This window comes from Emydura macquarii, unplaced genomic scaffold, assembly GCF_026122565.2.
Source record: "Emydura macquarii macquarii isolate MOO-44397 ecotype Brisbane River unplaced genomic scaffold, CSIRO-AGI_Emac_v2 contig_3080, whole genome shotgun sequence".
In the NCBI taxonomy this organism is placed as follows: domain Eukaryota; kingdom Metazoa; phylum Chordata; order Testudines; family Chelidae; genus Emydura; species Emydura macquarii.
Window position 1 is genome coordinate 3,473,220 of NW_027133217.1, and position 23,403 is coordinate 3,496,622.

The following is a 23,403-nucleotide window of genomic DNA, read 5'->3' on the forward strand; positions in this document are numbered from 1 at the left end:
TTCATCTCTAGTAATTGAGGTTACAACATACAGTATCTAAGAACCAAATTAAAATGATTTCAGGGGTCTCATTTGAGTCCCTGGTTGGCATTTTTCCAGTGCATTAAATTCCCATTACAACCAAACTGGCAGTCTGTTCTCTGAGACAGTCACGCTCAGTTTTAGACCAGCTGTGGTGTAGCAGGTTAGGACTGAGAGGCATCGTCAGACATATATAATAAAGCTTGCCCTGAACTTTCAAGAAGGTATGCCTAGTCTAGTTTGTGCTGTTATTAGGTTAGCTTGAAATGTATCCAATGTACTATTTAAAATTGCACGCTATGCCGTGTTATTTGGTTTCCCACTCATCTTCTCTCCAATTCCCTGTTAAAACAAATGAAATCTCAGTAATATGATCAAAGAAATTAATTAAGGGGTAAACTCAAATTGTTGCATGTCATTTTGACATGACTTAATTATTTACCCCCAATTTCTATTAACAAGACAAAAAGGAGCAGAAAAACCTCCATAATGTTATATCAAACCCAACTTGTGGAATTTAAGTGAACAACATTCAGAGTGGTTTTTATGACGATAGTAGCAATATAAAAATGACACGTTAATCAAGATCAGTTTGTGATCCTAGTTGCAATCATAGCTGAGACTGCAGAAAAGTCCAGGTTATTTTTTGTTTTTACCATGCACTGTCAAGGACGCCGTGGTTCTCTGGTCTCCACACACACACGTGTAATCTCCAGCATCCTGTTCATCCAGCTCATGGATTGTCAGCTCAGCAATGGCGTCCTTCTGTCTCATTTTATATTTGTCACTGGCTTTGAGCACCTTTTGATCCTTCATCCACTCCACTGGAGCAGCTTTGGTCAGCTCACAGTGAAAAGTAGCTGTCCCACTTTCTGTGGCTTCCTCACTTTTTAGTTCTTTTTTGAACTGTGCAGGCAGCGCTGAGAGATATAATATGGACAGAAAGGGCATCAAAATCCATAAATGCTGACTTTAATTTACCTTCCTTTTAAATTACTAGGTTTTGATTCATGAAGTGTTGTTATAGCTGTATTGGTCCCAGGATATTAGAGAGACAAGGCGGGTGAGGCAATATCTTTTGTTAGACCAACTTCTGTTGGTTAGAGAGACAAACTTTCAAACCTACACAGAATCTCTCCCACCAACAGAAGCTGGTCCAATAAAAGATATTACCTGACCCACTTTGTCTCTCTAGAGATCTTAATTTAGCAGCCTAACCATACGTTTGGCATTAAGACATATCTTCCAGAACATGATCATTCTCATTTCAGTATCAAAGATACCTTTCTTGAGAAGTATTCAAGCATTCACTAATAAGGTTTTTGATGTGCTTATAAAAAAACTACACAGCTGGTAGTTTGTGGGGGGAAAGGAAGTATGGCCTTGGCGGGAAAGAGAAGAATGCATTTGGGTTGGGAGAAAGAAGGGGGCAATGATATGCAGGGAAAGGGGACAGGAGGTAATTAGAAGTGCTTCAAAGATTAAGCTATGTTCTCAAAAACATCTTTGAGACTTATCTAAACTGAACAGGGCCTCAAGATTTACCCACTAATTGGCACTATAAATAAACTAACACGGCTGATAGTGTAATTAAGACTGTTTTGCATCTCTTATCACAGCAAAATTAACAATTAAATTACCATCAGCATCTATAGGTTGGATGTTGCTACATAAAGATCTTTAGAAAAGTGTAATTTCATTATGAGCACATATCACTGTCACCCCAAGAAATACGATGAACCGTTTAATCCCGGGGTCTGATTTCTACAAAAAAATCCATAATCAAACTGCAGCCAAAACTTTTGAAATATGGTTCAAGTTAGGCAATGAAATCCATTGACTTCACTGACAGTCCTGAGTGTTCAAATCCTCTGACAATCATGCCACTTTTATTTAGGAGCCTAAGTACATTCTTAGGGACCTAGAAAATTTTGGCCTTTCTAAGTACAGATAGAGTTTTTACTTTGAAAAGGCACAAAGAGGATTTACACAAGGAAATTATCCATACCACCCTCTAATTCACAATGAAGAAGACTATTTTAAGACCACCAGACAAGGTGAGATGGAATGAAATACAGACGGCACTAAAGAAAGAGAAGACGTAAAGGTAAAAACAAACACGAAAACCAGGTAAGAAAAGGGATTCCCAAAGGACGTGAAGATCTCTGAAATATTGCACTTGTAATGTGGAATTTTTGTTTACCATAAACTGTCAAGACAGCAGAGGTCTTCTGGTCTGCACACACACAGGTATAATCGTCTGTATCTTCAACATCCAGGTCACGGATCAACAGCTCCGCAATGGCACCTTCCTGTCTCATTCTGTACTTATCACTGGGTTTGAGCATTTTTTGCCCCTTCTTCCACTCCACTAAGACAGGGACTTTGGTTAGCTCACAGTGCAGAGTGGCTGTTCCACCTTCTGTGGCTTCCCTATTCTTCAATCCCTCTTTGAAAAATGCAGGCAGGGCTGAGGAACAGCAATAAAGACAACATGATTTAAAAACCAGAAAAGTCAAAACTAAATGTTCCCCTCATTTTCCAGTTATTTCCTCCTGAGTTATCAGTACAGGAGCATTAGCTGTCATTAGATCAGCTTCACTGCTCTCAAATAATCAATATGAGAAAAAAAAATAGATAACCATAGAACCCCCCAGAAATGCACTTAGTATTTGTAGTAAGGAGCAGAAGTCTCACATATAAGTGCATACATGTTCACAAGTCATTACAGAAGGAAGTGAACAAAAAGATCAGTAGAGCTGGTCAGAAAACCCATTTTTTTTCCTGTGAAATTTCAAATGAAAAAATCTTCATTCAAAAATCTTCATGGAAACAGTTTGGTTTTCTCATGGGAAGTCTCAAACCAAATCGAAATGATTTTCTTGTTTGTTTGTTTGTTTCAAACAGACATTTCCAAACAAAATGAAATGACATTCTAAGTCAAAGCAAAACAGACTCATTTTGAAACGTTAATTCAAAATTTTCTTTAGAAACATCCTACAGGAAACAATCAAACAAAAATTCATCTGATTTGGCCTTTTCCCCCACTAAAAATAAATGTTTCTGTTTCAGCAAAACTATGTTTCAGTGGGAAAACTTTCCACATGAAAAGTTTTGACCCGCTCTGTGACAGCATGGGAACTCTATGGCTAAGCCTTTTACACACAGGACAGTATACAGTCAACTTTCTGGCTCAAAGTTGGAGCACGGGAAAAGAATCAATGTTTCTCAAGGACAGAATGGGAAGGAGTGATCTAACTTCTCAGTTTGTTGTAAAGCCTAAATATTAGTAAGGCTATAGGCCTTACACTAAGCTAACAGCTTACTGGGAGCAGGAGTATAATAACGACAACAAAGAAACTTCCAGTGAAAAAACAAAAAACAGACTGGAAACAGAAAAGTGACAGCAGTTCTGAATATACAGGAGCCCATTCTTATGGGTTTCTCTGATTCTTATCTAGTCTCACTGTTTTTGTGTCCAAACCTCACTGAAGTCATTGAGCACCTTTTCATTTACTTCAATGGGCTTTGGATCAGGATCTTAGTAAGGGACGAAAAAGGTCTATAGGTTACCTCAGGAAAGGAATGAGTCTATCCAAAGCAATGGAGGGAATAATATAATTATTTTTAGTATGCTGCATTTTTTTTTTTCCCCCTTTACCATTTACAGTCAAAGCTGCCATGGTCTGTTGGTCTCCACACACACAGGTATAATTTCCAGCATCTGTCACTTCCAGGTTGTGGATTATCAACTCGACCACACCGCCTTCCCGTCTCATTTTATACTTCTCATTTGGTTTGAGGTTCTTGTGTCCCTTTTTCCATTCCACAGTAGGAACAGCCTTGTTTAGCTCGCAGAGCAGAGTGGCCCTTTCGCCTTCCGTCGCTTCTTGGTTTTTCAGTTCTTTGGTGAAAAGTGTAGGCAGAACTGCAGAATGAATGTTATATGGACAGAAGGGCATCAAAGTCGAGAAACTCAGAATTATGAATGCTCTCCTCTGTTAGTTATCGGAGTCAGTGCTGTCACTGAAGCCACGAAGATGGATTTTTTTTTTTTTTAAAAAGGTCTCAGTTGGGCTTTTGATTTTGTGTCCTCAATTTTGAAGGCTTATTTTATAGCATTTCAATATTTATCAATCTGATTTGTTCATAAAATCAGGTGATTAGATATCAAAATGCTACATAACCATAATTATTTGTATCAGCAAAATCAAAGGAGCACAATTAGAGGCCACTTTTCTATATCAGAGCTGAAGTGTTTCTTTTCCCTTGACATAAATAATATCCCCACAGATTAGTATCTGGTTTATGAAAGCATCCAAGTTCTTTCTAAAACAGAGCTCTTTAAAGGGGAACATAATTAGAAACGTGGTGTCAACTTTTTGCAGTGCTAAAATGTAAGTTTTAGTGGCGCCAACAAATAGTTCAAATTCGTGATAGAATCTAAAATAGCATAAAAAAATAGAACATTTTCCCTGAAATATCCTCTGTGTTATGGCATAAGATGACAATAATCATCTAGTCACCTTAGGGACACAGACACAACCTTCTAAGCAATTTGAAGTGAGATAATATATTCCCTATTTTGTAACATGAGTCCTAGGGGAAAACTTTCAAACAACCAAGTATACAGACCAGAAGACTAGACTCAGTTGGTATTTAAGTTGAAGAAAATAAACATTTAGGTGTCTGTACTCCTTTTGATATTTGTACATATAAATGCCTATGAATGCAATTACACACAGATCTCAAGAGGAGGAAAGAGAGGGAGAATGCAAGGAAAGATAAAAAAAATTAAATACACAGGGATACTGGGGGTGGAATGGAGGTGGGGATAAAACAGTAGAATGGAAAAAGAATTTGAAAGGGGAGGAAATTATAGAGTTATTGTTTTATCTGGGACATATGCAGTGTGTTTCTTTTTACCATTCACTGTCAAGGAAGCTGTAGTCTGCTGTTCTCCACACACACAAGTGTAATCTCCGGCATCCGTCAAAGCCAGGTCATGGATCACTAGTTTAGCAAAGGGACCCTCCTGACTTATTGTGTATTTTTCACTTGGTTTGAGAGGCTTTTGTTCCTTCTTCCACTCCACTGGGGCAGACTTGCTCAATTTACAGTGCAGAGTGACTGTCCCACCCTCTGAAACTTCCACATTATTTAGTTCTTCTTGGAAAAGTGCAGGCAAAGCTGAAGGACGCAAAAGAGACAGAGACTGTATGAGAACCAAAATGCAGTGAGTAGGACCTTTTCTTTGGCTTATCAGATTGTGCTAACCCGTTTTTTTCCAGTCACACATTTCAAAGTCCTGAAAGAAGGAAACTAAGCAATATATGCAGTTAAATACATGTGCATCATTCCTAGAATGGAGAGAGCTTGTAACAAGAAGGATGAGAATAAGTAGTGTATATAAAAGGAAAAGAAATGAGGGAATGTAGCTGGACTCTGGCAACCCAATCCCACATGAGGGAATGCTCTTAATCAAGGTGACCCAGTGCCACCACAAAGCTGAGGACAGGAGTCCTCTCTTAGAAACTGCAGTGAACAAAGGTTTCAGAGCAGCAGCCATGCATCAATATGAATGCTGAATGCCAACACCTTGAGTTCCATAGAGCGGATCAATATGAAACAATCCATTTAATTTTGGGCATTTTTACCATTCACTGTTAAAGCAGCTGTTGTCTTCTGGTCGCCACATACACAAGTGTAATTTCCAGCATCCGCCAAACCTAGGTCTTGGATTATCAACTCCGCAAAGCGGCCTTCCTGCCTCATCCTGTATTTGCCACTTGGTTTCAGCACCTTTTGATCCTTCATCCACTCAACTGAGTCAACAGCCTTGGTCAGTTCGCAGTGCAGCGTAGCTGTTCCACTCTCTGTGGCTTCCTCATTCTTCAGTTCTCTTTTGAAACGGGCCGGCAGGGCTGAGGGACGCAGAACGAACAGCTGTTCATCACAATGCCACAAACTTGGAACTATGACGTGTTTCCCTCGGGCAGTTACTGAACTGTAATTTATCTTTTAACTCCCTGTGCCTTATCACAACCCCCTTACACCGAGCATGCTCTGGCATTTGTCTAGCTGGAAACAATAGCTTTCAGGTGGATTGTTCTCTGCGAATCAAAGCTCCAGTCAAGCAAGACTTGTGTGACAGACAAATGGACAGGATCATGGAAGTGATTAACTGTACTAACGTCTCCTTAACGGAGAGGTTGATAATGCACACAGAGTCTCATGCTTCAGGACTAATTCAGTAAAATATACATGGATGTCAGTGCTCTTTGCACTGGGCATCATTCTTCAGAAGACTTTATATTGCACACACATGCAAAAGTGACACATTGAATTCTGTCAGGGTAGAGGACAAATGGACAGGGTTACCACAGGACCATGCACAAAGAAGAACAAAGAGAAGGACAAAGGTCAATTTTGTTAGGAAATAGATAAAGGGGAGAAAACACTCAGAAGTCCCGGGGTTTATCTGTGACTTTTTACCATTCACTGTTATGGCTGCTGTGGTTTTTTGATCTCCAAATACACATGTGTAATCTCCAGCATCCTTCAGCTCTAGATTGTGGATGACCAGCTCAGCAATGGTGCCTTCTTGTCGCATTCTGTATTTGCCACTTGGCCTAAGTGCCTTGGGCCCCTTCTTCCACTCTACTGGAGTGGCTTTGCTTAGCTCACAGTGCAGCGTGGCTGTTTCGCCTTCTCTGGCTTCCAAGTTCTTCAGTTCTTCTTTGATGAACGCAGGCAGGGCTGAAGGATGAAGCATGCGTTTACATGATGTGCACCGACATAATATGGTTGCAATGTACATGGGCTTAGCCTGAGACAAGACAGTCCCATGTGTAGTGTCACTATTCAGGACTCACTGTCAGTGCTGGGACTTTCTAAGAATATTGGGAAGGATGGCATGGGCCAAAGGCTAGATAAAAGGGAAAAGTGAGCTGGCACTTAAGGAAAAGCCTCATGGAGGGGTTCTGTTTCCAGAGCTGATCAAGTGGCATGTTCATTAGCATACAATAAATTTGAGAGGGGTCAGGGGAACACATTTTAAATGTGTTTAAAATAACGTTGCCCAGCAGTTACTCTACCAAAAAAGCTGATTTGTCACTTCCTGCAAAACTGTTCTTTAAAATACAATATTTTGCCCCAGGGGGCCTGTCAGCTAGATTGCATTGAGTTCAGATAAGAATCTTATTCCTGAGCAAAAAAGAGGTTTTACTACAATCATTATTTGAAATCCATTCACACATATTATGTTGTCAACAAAAGGGTATTTGACTGATATTCCTTAATATGATGGTTATCTAGAGCAGTGGTTCTCAACCAGGGGCATGCATACCCCAGGGGCTTTACAGAGACCTTCCAGACGGTACATCAACTCATCTAGATATTTGCCTAGTTTTACAACAGGCTACATAAAAAGCATTAGCAAAGTCAGTCCAAACTAAAATTTCATACAGTGACTCAGATAAACGGCTCTATATACTGTACACTGAAATGTGAGTACAATATTTCTATTCCAATTGATGTATGTTATAATGATATGATACAAATGAGAAAGTCGGCCGTTTTTGCAGTCATGGTGTGCTGTGACACTTTTGTATTTGTGTGTCTGATTTTGCAAGCAAGTCGTTTTTAAGTGAGATGAAACTTAGGGATATGCAAGACAAATGAGATTCCTGAAAGGGGTACAGTCATCTGGAAAGGTTGAGAGCCACTGCCCTAAAGAACATAACAGAAAATCAGGTCCAACCTGGGCCACTCTTCCCACACCCAGCCTCCTGATCCCGAACGGTGATGGAGAGGCCCTCTAGCCTAGGGTCACTGGGGCCCAAGCAGCGTCCCTCCTCCCTCCAGCCATGTGGCTTTGGGGAGAGAAATTGCAGGGAGGAGCCAGCCAGAGACTCAACCTGTTAGGAGCCGCTGCAAAAACGGTTTAAGTCGGGGACTCTGGTGATGTCATTCAAATACTTTCTACGGTTTTGACTGGACATTCTGCCTTGTGCTGATTGGCCGTTTGCTTCAGCTCTCTCTCACAGACTCACCACCTCAGCCTGACTCCATATTCTCCCCCTTCTTCCTTTGCTCAACCATCCCCTTCCCTTCAATTTTCTCCTCCCGTCCTTTGTCTTTTTATTTTAATGCTCCCAACTAACTTCCCCCTTCTCTGCCCCCAAAAAATCATGGAACTAACACATCTGCCACCACCACCTCTGCTTGCTTGTTATGTCCTGACCCCTCGCCCTCCATCAGTCCTCTCTGTCTAGACTGTAAGCTCTTTGGGGAAGGGACTATCTGCTACCCTGTCTTGGTTCAGCAGCGTGCACAATGGCACCCCAATTGTGGTGGGTCCCTGGGCACTACACCTCACTAAACATGATGAACAACAACAACAGAAAATGATGAAAATCTCTACCATGGATTTTGACTTCCGCAGTCGTCTGCTGGTCTCCAGAATCACAGGTGTATCTTCCAGCATCCGCTGGCTCTGCATTGTGAATGACCAGCTCTACCACAGAACCCTTCTGCTTCATCTCATATTTGGCGCTATCACGGAGTATGGCTCCTCCTTTCTTCCACACCACTAAGGCACTGGGTTTAGTGACCTCGCAGCGCAAAGCTGCCGTGCTCCCCTCTTCCATTTCGGTATTCTGAAGGTTTTGTTTAAAAAGGACTGGCAGAGCTAAAACATACAACCAGCAGCGATCAATATCGTGAACAAACCATCTCTTCCAGCCCCATATGAGAATGCTCTGGTATGGCCTTCTCTTTCAATCCCAGTCAAGAAAGATGGCCAGTAGGTTTAAAACTAAGTATTATTATTATTATTATTGGACTTGTGAATAGCATAGTGATGTATTAGGGTACGGAACAAATACAAATTCCTTTCCCAATTGTTTAAAACAAACAAAATGAAGTACTTCTTCACACAACACACAGTCAGGCTGTGGAGCTCCTTGCCAGGGGATGTTGTGAAGGCCAAAAATATATTTGGGTTAAAAAAAATGAGATAAGTTCATGGAGGATAGGTCCATCAATGGCTATTAGCTAAGATGGTCAGGGATGCAACCCTATGCGCTAGGTGTCCCTAAACTTCCAAATGCCAGAAGCTGGAACTGGGCAACATGGGACAGATCACTCAATTAAACAGAAAACAAAGATGTTACACAGTTACCACTGCAGACATATAACGTGAAATTGCACTAATGCAATAAATATATTACTGAGTACATATATTATTGCAAAACCTTAACTACGGACCCATAACTGGTATCTCCATAATAAAGAATTGCTACTAAATTATAGCACACATATTAAGTACTGCATAAGTAAAATACATTGCAATCTACCACTGTGCCTACCATTTACTTTCACCCGAGCAGTTGTCTTTTGTTCTCCAGTGCTGCAGGTATAGTCTCCAGCATCTGTAGATTTGGCATCTTGAATAATGAGCTCTGCAACAGTACCATGCTGCTTTAACTCATACTTGTCAGTGGGTTGTAGAACTAGATCTCCCTTTGTCCATTTCACTGGGATGTCAGGTTTGCTCAGCTCACAAGTCAGTTTGACTTGACTTCCTTCTTTAGCTTCCTCATTCTGGAGTTCTCGTTTGAAAAGAACTGGCAGAGCTAAAATGTAGAATTGCAGTCTGTGACCATTCAAGAAAACAAGAGTGCCTGAAAATCACTTTTCCCCTTTTTTGGTTCATTCCACAGGAGCCTTTTCAAGTAAGATGTAGAATCACAGATTCATAGACGATTAGGGTTGGAAGGGACCTCAGGAGGTCATCTAGTCCAACCCCCTGCTCGAATCACATAATGCCGGGATGAAAAAGTGCTTAGATTCTAATAATCCATCTCCTGCTGTCAGTGCAATATAGTTTGAAGTAAAACCATAAACCAAATACATATTTTAGAGCACCTTAATTATTAACAACACCACAAATATTATTTAAAAGGTTTAAACACTTAAGTGAATAGCATGAAATCTCTGTCTCATGTAATGTAGAGACTCTTGTGAGAGAAACTGAGCACCTTCAACCCACCTATATCAGTATGAAGTACTAGCTATCTGCATGCCTACTTCATGCTGTTAAGTATTGAATATACAGAAGGGGGAACAGTTTTACACCATTCTTGTCACTGTAGTTAGTTAAAGGTGGCCTTTCTCTAGTACTATATTTTGCAGCTCTCAGTCAGTCAGGGATGTGAGAAGTTGGACCACACTCCAGACAGGTGTTCAGAGGTAGGCCATTGCCGTAAAAAAAAAGAGAGAGACCTAGGAAGGTAAATTAATACACACAAAAAGAGAACAGAAGGATGGGACAAAGAGCATGATAAACAATAGCTGACAGATTAGTTTTCCCGGTCAAGGATCCCTTCTTCTTCTAGGAAGCCAGACACATTATCAACAGACAGGAAGATACACTAACTTAGCAAACACTGCAAAGCATACACAGAGAGAAAGGTGAGCATGTAGATAAGAGTCCCATTGAAAATTCCTACACAGCTTCTGTCAGACAGTGATTTAGTGAAGAGTAGGTGGCATCCGAAGTTTCTGTTAGTACTAAGGGTGGAAAAGAGGAGAGGAAACTTCTGGTGGGGTTTCCCCCTTCAGACTAGGAACAGTTGGAAGTACTGTTGTTTGATTGTCTCTGTTTTTACAAACATATTCACTAGTGTCTTCTAGCACAAACTTATGAATGAGCCGCTCAGCACTTACACTTTCTGATTTCTCACACACACTAGTTGCTTCAGTGAAGAACAGCAGCACCTTTCCTCCATTCCACTTTCAGCCCTAGTTTGACACACACACACCTTTCATATGGAATTGCCTTTCTCTACCATCTCCTCATTCTGGAACTGTTGCGTGAACTTCATGGGATAGGTTAGCTGGAAGGGGCATGGCAGTACAATTATTATAACATATCCTTATCCCATGGGTCATCTAAATCTTTTATTCCACTGGGGATCATTTGAATCTATTTTATTTAACCCTTTAATGCAGAAGAGGAGAAATTTCAAATGAATTGTAGCTGCTGTATAACATAAAACATTGCATTTCTCCTTTTTCTTGATTAAAAAAATACTCTCCCCCGAAGGATCAGATCCAGTTCGTATTGAAATTAATGTGAGAGTTTCTATTGTCTTTAACAGGGGTTGGATCGGTCCCCTAGTGTGGTACAAAAGCATAACAAATGAACAAATCAAGATCAGTAACAACCACAAAACGCTCCATCATGTTGTTGTTAAGATAGTTCTACCTTCCATTCTTAGGGCAAAATCTTGCACTCCGTGCTCTTTCCACATACCTGGAGGACTCAGTGACATTCGTGAGAGATCAGCACACATAAGGAAGCTGACTACAAATCAATGTGCATAACTGAGAAGGGAATTTTCCTTTCAGTTTAGTAAAGGACACCCAGCCCCTGTGTACCGCTGCGTTACAATGCTCATTTCGATCTCAGAATAAACATTTTGTCTATTTTATACTTTATCACCTGTCTGGAGGCTGTCCAGGTGAGTTAGTCAGAACATAGTTGGAGTTACAGTGTGAGGAGATGGAGTTAATTTTCACTTTAGTTGCACCCAGACGTTAAATTGTTATTTTGACCTTTATGTTAGGCATACTTGCAACAACCCAAACCATCATTCCAAACTTCCTTACCCTGGACAGTGATAACTGCACTACTTTTAGCTGTTCCAGCCTCACACTCATATCTGCCACTGTCTCTCTCTTCTGTCCCATGAATGACAAGAGTGGCTTCAAATCCCGACCTGCTGATCTTATACTTAGAGGAGTTTCTAAGGGTCTTCCCATCTTTGCACCACTTTACCGGGCTTTCTGATTTGGAAGTTTCACAATGAAGAAAGGCATCCTCTCCCTCAATGATTTCAGCATCAGCAAGCTCCTTTGTAAAGATGCAGGGCTTCTCTAGAATTATATGAAACTTGTCTGAGATTTTCAGAGGGAGGGAAGCAGCACATTCCTTATATGTGATTATCTGTACCAAATATATGGTTCAATATTCTGCAACCTCATTATCAGAAAAGAACAATTGGGGGCTGGGAGGCATTAAAGGGGTTCTCTACCCCAAGACGTGAAAGAACCCTAGTAAAAGGTTTGAAAAAACTTGGTACAATATGGCAAAATCCAGAGACCAAATGTCTCTGTAGAAGAATATGAATCAGGGATAAGTCATCTATAACAGGCATGGTTTAACATTAACTAGAGAGAAGCATAAATTTCACTAATTCAGAAAAATTCCCCAAGATCCCCTTCAATGTAAACAATCTACAATGTGAGGCTTCAGCCTAAAAAATGAGTGGATATGTGCACAGTGAAAAAACTGATCTGACATGGAAAGCAAATCTGCCAAAGTCAATCATCTGTTGATTTTTGGCTTCTCATTGCTTTTGTAAAGAAGTGAATTAGCAACTGGTTTTTTGCCAGCAGATTGTCACAAGATCACCTGCAGAAAAGGACCTGGGGGTTACAGTGGACAAGAAGCTGGATATGAGTCAGCAGTGTGCCCTTGTTGCTAAGAAAGCTAACAGCACATTGGGCTGCATTAGTAGGAGTATTGGCCAGTTGATCGAGGGAAGTGATTATTCCCCTCTATTCGGCACTGATGAAGCCACATTTGCAGTATTATGTCCAGTTTGGGTCCCTCTACTACAAGAAGGATGTGGACAAATTGGAGAGAATCCAGCGGAGGGCAACAAAAATTATTATGGGGCTGGAGCACATGACTTATGAGGAGAGGCTGAGGGAACTGGGCTTGTTTAGTCTGCAGAAGAGAAGAATGGGGGGGGGGGGATTTGATAGCAGACCTCAAATACCTGAAGAGGGGTTTCAAAGGGGGGATGGAGCTAGGCTGTTCTCAGTGGTGGCACGTGACGGAACAAGGAGCAATGGTCTCAAGATGCAGTGGGGGAGGTCTAGGTTGGATATTAGAAAAAGCTTTTTCACTAGGAGGGTGAAGAAGCATTGGAAAAGATTATTTAGGGAGGTGATGGAATCTCCATCCTTAAAGGTTTTTAAGGCCTGGCTTGACAAAGCCCTGGCTGAGGTAATTTAGTTGTGGCTGGTCCTGCTTTGAGCAGGGGGTTGGATAGATGACTTCCTGAGGTCCCTTCCAACCCTCATCTTCTATGATTCTAAGCTTTCGGCACTTGAACGTCAGTGCTTTGTAAGTCAAAGCTGCTTTTTTGCTTTCTGAAAACAGCTGCTCATTCTGCAAAACAATGCCAATTTTGTAAAATGGTGCCAAGTTTCACCCTTCCAAAAATTTTCATGAGATTCTGCAAAAAAAAAGAGTGTTCAATTTGATGCAGCAAAAGCCATGTATTTTACTCAGCTCTGCATACTGAAGAATCGTTTTATGAGTCCAAGAGGTACACAACAGGCATCCTGAATTCATTACATTCAGGCCACATGGCCTCATTGACTCTCTCCACTTGACTCTCTCTCCCTTGCTTCTCAATACTGACTTCTCTAACTAAAGAACTCCCTTTCTCAGACCTTCACTACAAACTCTAGATTCACATTTTTCCCTTACTTTAAATTTTCTGGAAAAACTGGCAGAGTTAAATGATTGAGAATATACGTAATGTGGCTTTTCATATTATATTAAAAAAGAAAGAAAAAGAAAAATGTATTAATTGCATGGCAACTGTTTTTCTAAGATGATTACTTCCCTCACTTAATCATCGCAGCTCATGAAAAACTGGCAATACGTTTCCGACGCACAAGTCAATATATTGTATTTTTCCATGAAAGTCCCAATAACCAAATTATAAAAGAAACGTCTACAGGGCTGCAATGTGTTAACTCCCTCATCAGGTAGACCCACGACACTATTCATGAACATACACACATAGATATCGCAGGACCTAATTTACAGCATTTACTGCTATCCCTCCATCTACACACGTATACCACTATCCAGTGCTTCAGTGCTTGTCTCTACTCACTTTATCCTTTCCTGCAGCCTTTATGCTTGAATTACCTTTAACAACCAAACTGGCAGATGTTTTCTTATCACCAGCGTCAAAGGTAATGACCCCCGAATCCTTCAGTGACAGTTTTTTCAAGGTTAGCAAGTGATATCCTCCAGGCTGAGACTGGATCTCATTAAGTTCATTGGTATGGAGTGGGGTTTTATCCAAAAACCACTGCACATTGCTATATTCTACTGGAGAGATTCTGCATTTGAACATGGCAGATTCTCCTTCTACCACATCAACATCTTCCAGATCTTCTATTATTAGAACTTTCTGGCCTGAAAGGAACACAGACATATCAATTGCTGGACTCCTTAGCTTCTATCCCTGTATTCTGACAAAGGCAAAGGGAAATGCCAGTGACATGACCTCCAGCACAAGTGCTTTTGTGAAAGGAACACAATTTTTGGTGCAGAAGGTTGAAATATAATTCCACTGTTATTGACCAAAGACTTCATTAAGGTGAAGAAAATTAATATTTACAGGACACACCAGAACAGGATGAAGACAAGTTCAGGACACTAAATTACACAGCACTGATTTGTAAATATCCCATACAACTCCAATATTTTAATCTCCCTATAAGTGAAGCACATAGATGTTTGTCAGAAGTAGTGACAGCAGAATGTCAGAGGTGAAATCCTCTATATGGACCTGAAAAAAGAGTGAGCCCTTAATATGCTATGTTTTCTGGACATCCAGATTCATTGAGTGGCTGCTCCCAAAAACACTCTCTCTATTTATCAAATTTTGCTAGCCCCACATACAATTTTCTTCTTTAGCACTACTAGCAGCTTGATTCCAACTTCTCTGTAAACAGCCAAATGACAAACACATTGACCAATGGAGATTTCATTTGGGAACTGTTTTAGTAATTTATCTGCCAAAGCAAAACCAAGAAGCAGTCCTGGAACTCAGTCTAAGAGCAAGAAAAAAAAGATTATCTATACATAAAGATATTCCTGATGTCACTGTGAATTACAAAACAAATTCAAGAAGTGTTACTGTACCACAAAAACCAAGATTCTACCATACTTTTCATGGACTAGGCTTGTTTCATGACTGTGGGTTGGTGGGGGAGATACGGTTAGGGGTAGAGCTGGTTGGAAACTTTCCCATCAAAATTTGCCAATTCATCCAAATCTAAACATTCCGCAGGAGTGCAATGAGTTTAGCCTACAGAAGCAATGAAGTATGTGACCTTTTAGGTGGCCAAAAAAGTGAGGCCTAAAATTCAACTCGATGGCATTCCTCTGTTTCTATGTCAGCAATGCAATAACTTTTGAAGACCATATCCGATCAATTCTAACATTTCAGAGAATATTCTAGGCATGTTTTCAGTCATATTTGAGCTTAATAACAATGCCCTTTCTTGTGGTAAAATCAAATATTTTAAAGGTCTAAAAGTTATTTAAAATTGGCATTAGAAATCTTTCACACCATGCAACAACATCTTATGCAAGGCCATGGATTCTCCCTATTTTGGGGCAGTTTGTTGATTTTGGAAAACTAGAGGGTCGCACGCTGAACTGGCAGATAATGGGAGATGTTCATCCCTGAATCCATAGCAATTTTACGAGGTACTGCCACTAACCCTAACATTGTATTGTTAAGTCATCTAAACTGCTCCTCTTCTTTTCTCTTTTGTTTTATCAGTGTCATTTCAAGAACAACTTCCTCTTGACAGTATCCTTTTCGTGCTGACATCAGAAATAACTCAATCCGTCATTACGCACTCCTGCAGTAACCCTAGCCCTAACCTTAGCTTTAAAACCCTAGCCCTGCTGCCTGCCTTGGTCATCTTCCCCACTGACAGTGTCTGTTTGGTGTTGAGGAAGAGGAATCTCTCTGCCTGAGGCACCAAATGGGCACTGTTCGGATTAACTAAATCAGTTTTGTCCAGACAAAGGTACATAAATCTTGCCTGAGGCAAGTGAATTGTGGAAGGAGCCACAGTGCAAATCTCCATCCTAGTCCTTCCTTAGTCAATATGGCTCCTGATCTGAAACAGCTCCTGCTGTTCCAGTCCTGAATCCCCACCCCACCCCCAATTCTGTCAAACCACCTCAGTCCTGACCTGCAGTTTAATTTGTTGACTCATTTCAACCAATGGGATTGAAGCATGCAAATTAACGCGAGGGAGGGAGGGATGATTGCTTGAATTACCTCTGATGTCACCAGGCTCCTCTGCCTGCAGCACCATATAAGCACTGTGTGGAAACCAGGCTTTTCCCAAGTTCTGGTTTTTTGACTATCTCCAAAATCAATAGGGTTCCTCCCAGTGCTGCCTAGAACTTTCTCTGAAACGTTAGCATTGATCGGACATGGTCTTCAGAAGTTACTGCATTGCTGACACAGAAACAGAGGAATGCCATCGAGATGAGTCATAGGCCTCACTTCGTTTGGCCACCTAGAAGGTCACTTCCTTGCTTCTCAAGGCTAAGCTCACTGCACTCCTGTGGAATGTTTAGATTTTGATGAATCAAGCAAATTCTGATGAGAAAATGTTCCACTGGAAAATTTCCAACCAGTTCTACCCCTAATCCTAACCTCCCCCACAATCCATGCCCTGTCTGCCACCCCCACCCTCAACCTCCCAATGCCAGGGGTTCTGTGAATGCCCCATTTCTCACTGCCCTCATACTAAGGTCCCCCATTCTCTCCCCCAATCCCTACCGCAGGTCAGGAGAGCTGTGTGTGTCCTATCCCCCACCTGAAAGTTATCACATTGCAGACAGACAAAGAAATACCATTGAGTTGAGCATTAAAGCTCACCTCACCTGGCCAACTCATATGAATTAGTGCACAACCCACACTGATTATGGAAGGGTCTAAAATTAATTCAACTACTTGAAAGGGCAGAGTAAAATGTACCCACGGGCCAAGTGTATGTACCTTGTGCCTGGCCCAAGAGCACAGGTTTGGGGCAGGGGTTTGCCATAGGGCTCAGGAGAAGCAATGCCTCTTCAACGGCAGCAGAGGTATTCTTCAGCTACCACCACAGCCTGAAAGCTGCCACTCACACAGGCCCTGTGTACATGTGCAGAACTACCCTCCCTCCGTTCCCCACCACCACCTCCTGGCTCCACAAATCCTGTCAATCACATGTATACACACATACCCCAGCCCATTTTTCACATCGCACCCACAGCATTTCAGGCCTAAATTTTCAGAAGTGACTAGTGATTCAAGGTGCCCCATTCAAATCACTTTCTAGGGGGCTGGGTGAATGCTCAGGCAGTTTCTGAAACTCAGCCTCCTTCAAGGAGTCACAATCTGGGCACCAAGAAATGAAGGCACCCAGAATCACTAATCATTTCTGAAAACGTGAGCCCCTGGGCTGTAATCCAACTTGCATCCTTGAACTAGCCCTTCTCAGCTGCCGGGAAGCTGAGGTCAGCTTTCCAACACACTCTTCTGCATCTGCCTGTCGTGCCGTACTTTGTCATGCATTCAAGCCGTTCATACCTTGTACGGTCAGCTTGGCTCTAGACTGGGCCTCGCCAATGTCACAGGTGTACGTGTCGCTGTCGTTTTTCACTAAGTCGTTAATCGTGAGTTGCAGGATGTTCCCTGTCTGGGTGATCTCATATTTCTTGCTTGTCTTGAGCTCAACCATCCCTTTCCTCCAGGTCACCGTTGGTGCGGTTTTCTCAGTCTGACACATAAAAACAGCGACTCCTTTTTCATCCACTTTCAGGTCTGAAAGCTCCTTGACAAAGCGATTGGGTTTTTCTGAGGACAGTGACAACAAATGGTTATCCCGACATGGTCCCCAAGTACACCACAAACACCCTGGACGTAAGTCTCCACTGCTTTGCAATCATTTACGGCTGTACAAGTGAGATCAGATACGTCTCCCGTGCACAGGTGTAAATGACTGTATAAAACAGCAAGGAGAATCAGACCCTTGTAAAGAAATAAAATGTCATCAGTCTCCCCCCGCTGTGTCCACTTGAAATGGGTATATCTACCGTGTGTCATGGAAATGCAAAGATATCCAGATCTAGTTCACTAGCCCAGAGTACTAACAAAAAGACACATACAATGAGTTTAGGGACAAATCCAGGCCCTCCCTTTGAATTCGAACTGCTGGCCTGATTTTCATAGATTCCAATGCGCTGTGAAAATCAGGCCACTTTATTACAATAGTATCTTCTTGAGACCTGCATTCTGGATTGTTTTGGAACTGGTTTGATATTTTGAGAATTGTACCACACTGAGCATATAGTCAGAGACTGACAAATTATTTCTTATTAATACTAAATAGTAATACTTTGCGCTTATTCAACACCTCAAAGTGCTGTCCAGAGGTGGAAAGGTTGGTCTCAACCACCTGTTACATTTTGGTTTTCAGACTGCAAACTCTTTGGGGGAAGGACCGTCATTTAGTATAGGTCTATCCAGGAGTGTCAAACATCCGGCCTGCGGGCCAGATACAGCCCGCCAACCATTTTGGTCTGGCCCCCGGCGGCAGCACGCGCTGCCGTGACATCTCACAGCATTGTACTCTCTGGCGGCTGTGTGCGCTGCCATGAGATCTGTGTACTCTGGCGGCAGTGCATGGAGCGCTGGGTGCACGAGACTCAGCGCTCCAAAACTGCCTAGTATTTCGATTTATGGTCTGTATGGCCCACTTGAAGTACCTTTAATTCAAATCTGGCCCGCCAGAGCAAATGAGTTTGACACCCCTGGTCTATACTGTGCCTGGTGTTTTAGTTGTGGCCTTTAAGTGCTGCTTCAATATAAATGTTAAATAATTATAATAATAATAATAATAATAATGGGCAAGTGTTATTATTTCCATTGTAAATATAGGGAAGCTGAATCACAAAGAGGTTACACACAAAGTAAGCAGCAAACATGGGAATACAGACAGTTTCCTCTAAATCCCAGTCCCTTGTTCTAGCCACTGGACTACTCTTTGGCATAAATTGTGGTCTAATCACTCTCTCATTTTTGGTACAATTAACATTAATAAAGTTCAAACAGTTTTTCAGTTTTCAATTTTCATTTATATCATTTTCAGAGTTTGGTGGTTTTCACTCGCCGTTGCCAGTTTAGATTAGTCAGGTAAGTCACACAGTAAGGTTTTTCAAAACTGCGAATTTCTTTTTCAAAAAAAAGTTACTAATCTAAAAAAATAAGGAAATAAAAATCTGTAGAAAGTTTGGAAAAACAAAATAATTGGTCTATTTAAAAAAGCCAATGGAATAAAATGTCTTCAAAAGTTTTGCCTTTTTTTTTTTTTTTCTTTTTGCCCTACTCTATGTACTTTCAGGCTCCTCTGTGTGTTTCCACTGACCTTCCACTGTAAGTGATGCTTTGGTTTTAGAGGTCTCTGTCTCACACGTGTATTCCCCAGTATCCTTGGTGGTGGCATCATGGATGACGAGTATGGCCCATGTTCCCTCTTGGCACAAGTCGTATTTTTGGCTTTTTCGGATTGCTTTGCCATCCTTGTACCACTTCACATTTGTATCAAGTTTGGACATTTCACAGCTCAGGCTGATGTCTTGTCCTGCTGCTGCTGTCTTATCCTCCAGTTGCTTTATAATCTCCGCTGGTTTTTCTGAGGGAAGCAACAATACCTGTTAAAATCCATGTTCTGAATCTTTATTGTTTTTTGAAGAACTAGGCTTCCTTATATCTAAAAAATCATCTAAGAAAGGTTCACATAATAGAATAAATAATTCACATTGCATTATTGATTTACTTTCAGATATAAGTATCTGGGGAAAATGTAAGTGTTCATGTTTAATGAGCATTATTTGTATTTATTGGATGTAAATGAGCAGTAATTGAGAACTGACCATTAATTACTTACAAGAATGACAGAATGGTACCATTGAGTAAAAAATACATTCTTCTGGTGGCTACCGTTTTGCATTCACAGTTAATTATGGATGCTGTTACTGTGTGTGCAAACTGGGTGGCTAGTCATTTAACTTCATTTGCACCTGCAATTATTTGCACCTATAGTTTCTGATTGAGAATTAATAGTTCTCATAAAACGAGTCAGAGATGAGCTACTTTAAATATTCCCTCACCCATACACATTTCTTTTAAAAGCTTTAAACAAATATAAAATGTTTCAGTATTTCAACTTGTTTTTAAGGCCAATTCCTAGTCCCATTGAGTTCAGTGGGAAAGTTGCCATTTACCTTCAATGAGAAGGATTCTGCCTGTCCAATTTACAGAGATAACCTAGGCTTTGAAATTGCTCAAATTCTTAAATGTCTCTGTACTCATTACCTTTCACAATCAGTGAGGCCTTGGAGTTTAAGTTGCGAGCAGTGAAGACTACTTCTCCAGCATCAGCAGCAACCACATTTCTGATGTTGAGGGTGTACTTCCTCCCTTTGTTAAAGATCTTAAATCGTCCACCACTGCGCACTTCATTTCCCTTCAGCGTCCAGAGGAAATCGCCAATGCTTTCATGGGACAAAATACATTCAAAAGTACAATTCTCCCCTTCTTGGACTTCAGTGTTCTTCAGGCGTTTAGTGATACCAACGTTCAGCTCTGGAAGGCAAGAAGAAGATGGATGGTACAAATATTTAGGATTGGAGAAAAGTGGTATTATACAGCAGTAGGAATCCTGAGCAGGCAAACTGCATATATGAAAAGGCTTAAAATTCACATAAATAACAATATTGAACACTTGCTGGTTAAGTTCGTATATCTGAAGGGTTAGGCGAATGAGAGTCAGAAGATCGCGGCATTCTTCATTTGCATATTTAATATTGTGGAAGAACTACTCTCAAGTTATCCCTTAATGTCAAGTGTAACCCAGCCCCACCCCCCCCAAACACCTCCGCAATTGTAGGGCTGGGAAAAAGACTTGTCAGATTCCTGGACAGCTTGCACTAGAATAAGCACACTCAGGAGAACAAGCATCTTTGGTGAAATGGAGTCAAGATTCCATGCAAGCTGGAGAGGAGAGTAAATGTCGGTTCAGAAGCCTCTACAGCTGGGTGAGAGATGTAGGTCTCCGCTCACACTGGCTCTGAGAAATGAGATGTTAGTGGTTGTTTGTCACTTTGTGACCTGCTGTTCTCTTCCTGCCCAAGACAGCTCCAGATCTGTCCCAGAACAGATAGCCATTTGGGACACATTATTCCTACAAACAGTCACAAGGACTGAGGAACAGTGGACTGCGGGCGTTTTTTTTTCAAATGGATGATATAATTCTGTTTTTGTTTCCCCAGAAAGGACTCTAAGTTAACAGCTGAAACATGTTAAACTCCATGTTCTTTCTTTAAAGAAATCCATATTTCTTCCTTTGGGTTCATATGTATTATCAATATTTTTATTAAGGAATTTGTCATTTTGGCTCATTTTTTATTAATCACAGAAGGTTTGGAAAGATTTGCTCCATAGCTCAGTGCTTTAGCTGGATTGAGCAGAGTTGTGTGCAGCAATCAACACCTCTGCTATACCAAATGCCTCATAAACTAATGATAAACACGAATGGAAATTATTGGCCATCTTATTAAAGTTAACGCATATTTTATAGCTATCTAGGATAAAAATGAGCAAATGAAGTTCTTGATAAATTTTCATGTCTACAGTATCTGTCTCTAAAATGTTAGGAGTCGCCAACAGTTTCCACTCAATGCTATTTGAAATATCCTAGTTTTTCCCTATGCTTAGAATAGAGAATAACTGTGATTGCAGAGACATCAATTGGTCATTTGGTAACTACCGATAAATATTGATTTTATAATGGAGACCACTGCGCCTCATGAAAGAAAATATGTGATTCAAGGAATAAATGCACGCATCACTCATTCATAGCGCCATATAAAAGAACACCACTGTGTTCAGCTGCACCTACCCTGAACGCTGACTCGTGACTTGGCAAGGTCAGTACCAATATCACAAGTGTATAAACCAGCATCATTTTTGTTCAGATCATGGACAATGAGGCATAGTGTCTTCCCAGCTTGCATCTGTTCATACTTGTCACCAGGGGTGAGCTCCACATTGTCCTTCTTCCAGACGGGTTTGACCTTTGGTTTGGAGACCTCACACTCCAGTGTGATCACACCACGCTCCTCCCCAACAACATCATCCAGGGACTTCATGAAGACAATGGGTTTCTCTGAAAGAAATTAATGCGTGGGTGGAAAAGGAGGAAAAAAAACAGGACTTTCAGACTAAGCCACTTTCTGTACATTCCAGTTGATTGAAGAGGGCTTAATCAATGCTCGCTGCAACCATGACGATATAAATATGGAATTTAAGGCACTCTCACATCTCATGTCCCGGGAATTTATTTTGGAGGGAGAGAAGGGGACTACCACTTTTTAATAACCCCTTTTTTGGGGAAGGGGAGGATGTAGAGATGAGTGGGAGTGGCTGATCTGCCTCTCCCATACCATGAGGGGTTATTTGCAGTGCTGAGGTTCCATGGAATCTTGATGCTACTTGGGGTGTATGGTGGCTTTTATGACTCACCCATCTCTCTGTGGTACAATGCCTTTAACTGCGCCACATGTATACATCCCAGTCGACCTTATGGCCTTTGGGCCCTTTAAAACTGGAAGCTGTAGCCACAGAATGCATGACCCAGAGCAAGCATGCAGTGTCCTACAGAAAGTCAGCTATAAAGCAGAGGTAGCCAACAGGGGAGACCTAGAGATAGGGAAGCCCTAGTGTGGGTCTCACCATAATAGTCAGGGAGGACCAACACAAGGGAAGGGCGTGTCCTCTCCCAGTCAGCTGAAGCTGGAAAAGGTTCAGGTAATTAATACCCATTAGTGTGAGTTGATTAGTTCTGGTTTTGAGTTGGTGTTTCAGAAATAAAATGAGCCCTAGAGAAAGGGAAGTGACTTTATTTTGAGACTGCATATTGCCCTACACTTAATGCAGCAGGAGAGAAACGTACTGTGCTCTCCCTCATGGAGATTCTCCTTCCAGAGTTGATGGAACAAGGCTGCTGCCGCACCCCCTGGCTTGAAGTGAATTCCATTATATACAGGGTTTACAGTTTGCTTCAATGACTCCCAGCACCCCCCCTATAAAAATTGTTCTAGCACCCATCTACTTCCTCCTCCAACACCTTGTTATTTTCCTTAATCTAATTCAACACACATTTGGACTAAAAGTGCGTATATAGAAAAACAGAACAATGGCCGATAGACTGCAGGGCTACCCAGGGAGTAAACTGTTATGTTGAATTCCTTTTAATTGCTTGTATTCAGAGAGAAAAATCAGCACAGGATCACAGAGAGATGCAACACAGGGAGCATCTTTATTGAACTAACACTAAGACCAGCCAGGATTGGCTGGGCTATCCCCTAATAGTCTAACTCTATTGCTCTGGCAACAAGCTAAATTCTGTTGCTACAGCAACCTAGGC

The 23,403-nt window shown here is 41.3% G+C and overlaps 1 protein-coding gene across 19 annotated transcripts in view; it reads right to left on the reverse strand.

The window, feature by feature from the left end:
* The window catches only part of OBSCN (obscurin, cytoskeletal calmodulin and titin-interacting RhoGEF), a 276,095-nt gene that overhangs the window by 150,180 nt on the left and 102,512 nt on the right, over positions 1-23,403 (reverse strand). For 15 of the 19 annotated variants that reach the window (XM_067530492.1, XM_067530491.1, XM_067530490.1 and 12 more), the window contains exons 37-50: positions 21,877-22,143; positions 20,292-20,561; positions 19,342-19,608; positions 17,505-17,771; positions 14,042-14,314; positions 11,698-11,964; positions 9,393-9,659; positions 8,447-8,713; positions 6,517-6,780; positions 5,679-5,945; positions 4,948-5,211; positions 3,683-3,949; positions 2,225-2,491; positions 678-941 (exon numbers count right to left, since the gene is read on the reverse strand). In XM_067530492.1, coding sequence (XP_067386593.1) covers positions 678-941; positions 2,225-2,491; positions 3,683-3,949; positions 4,948-5,211; positions 5,679-5,945; positions 6,517-6,780; positions 8,447-8,713; positions 9,393-9,659; positions 11,698-11,964; positions 14,042-14,314; positions 17,505-17,771; positions 19,342-19,608; positions 20,292-20,561; positions 21,877-22,143 — 3,738 coding nt within the window. The remainder of the gene's footprint in view (positions 1-677; positions 942-2,224; positions 2,492-3,682; positions 3,950-4,947; positions 5,212-5,678; positions 5,946-6,516; positions 6,781-8,446; positions 8,714-9,392; positions 9,660-11,697; positions 11,965-14,041; positions 14,315-17,504; positions 17,772-19,341; positions 19,609-20,291; positions 20,562-21,876; positions 22,144-23,403) is intronic. The other 4 variants (XM_067530483.1, XM_067530487.1, XM_067530493.1 and 1 more) reach the window with 4 other exon arrangements.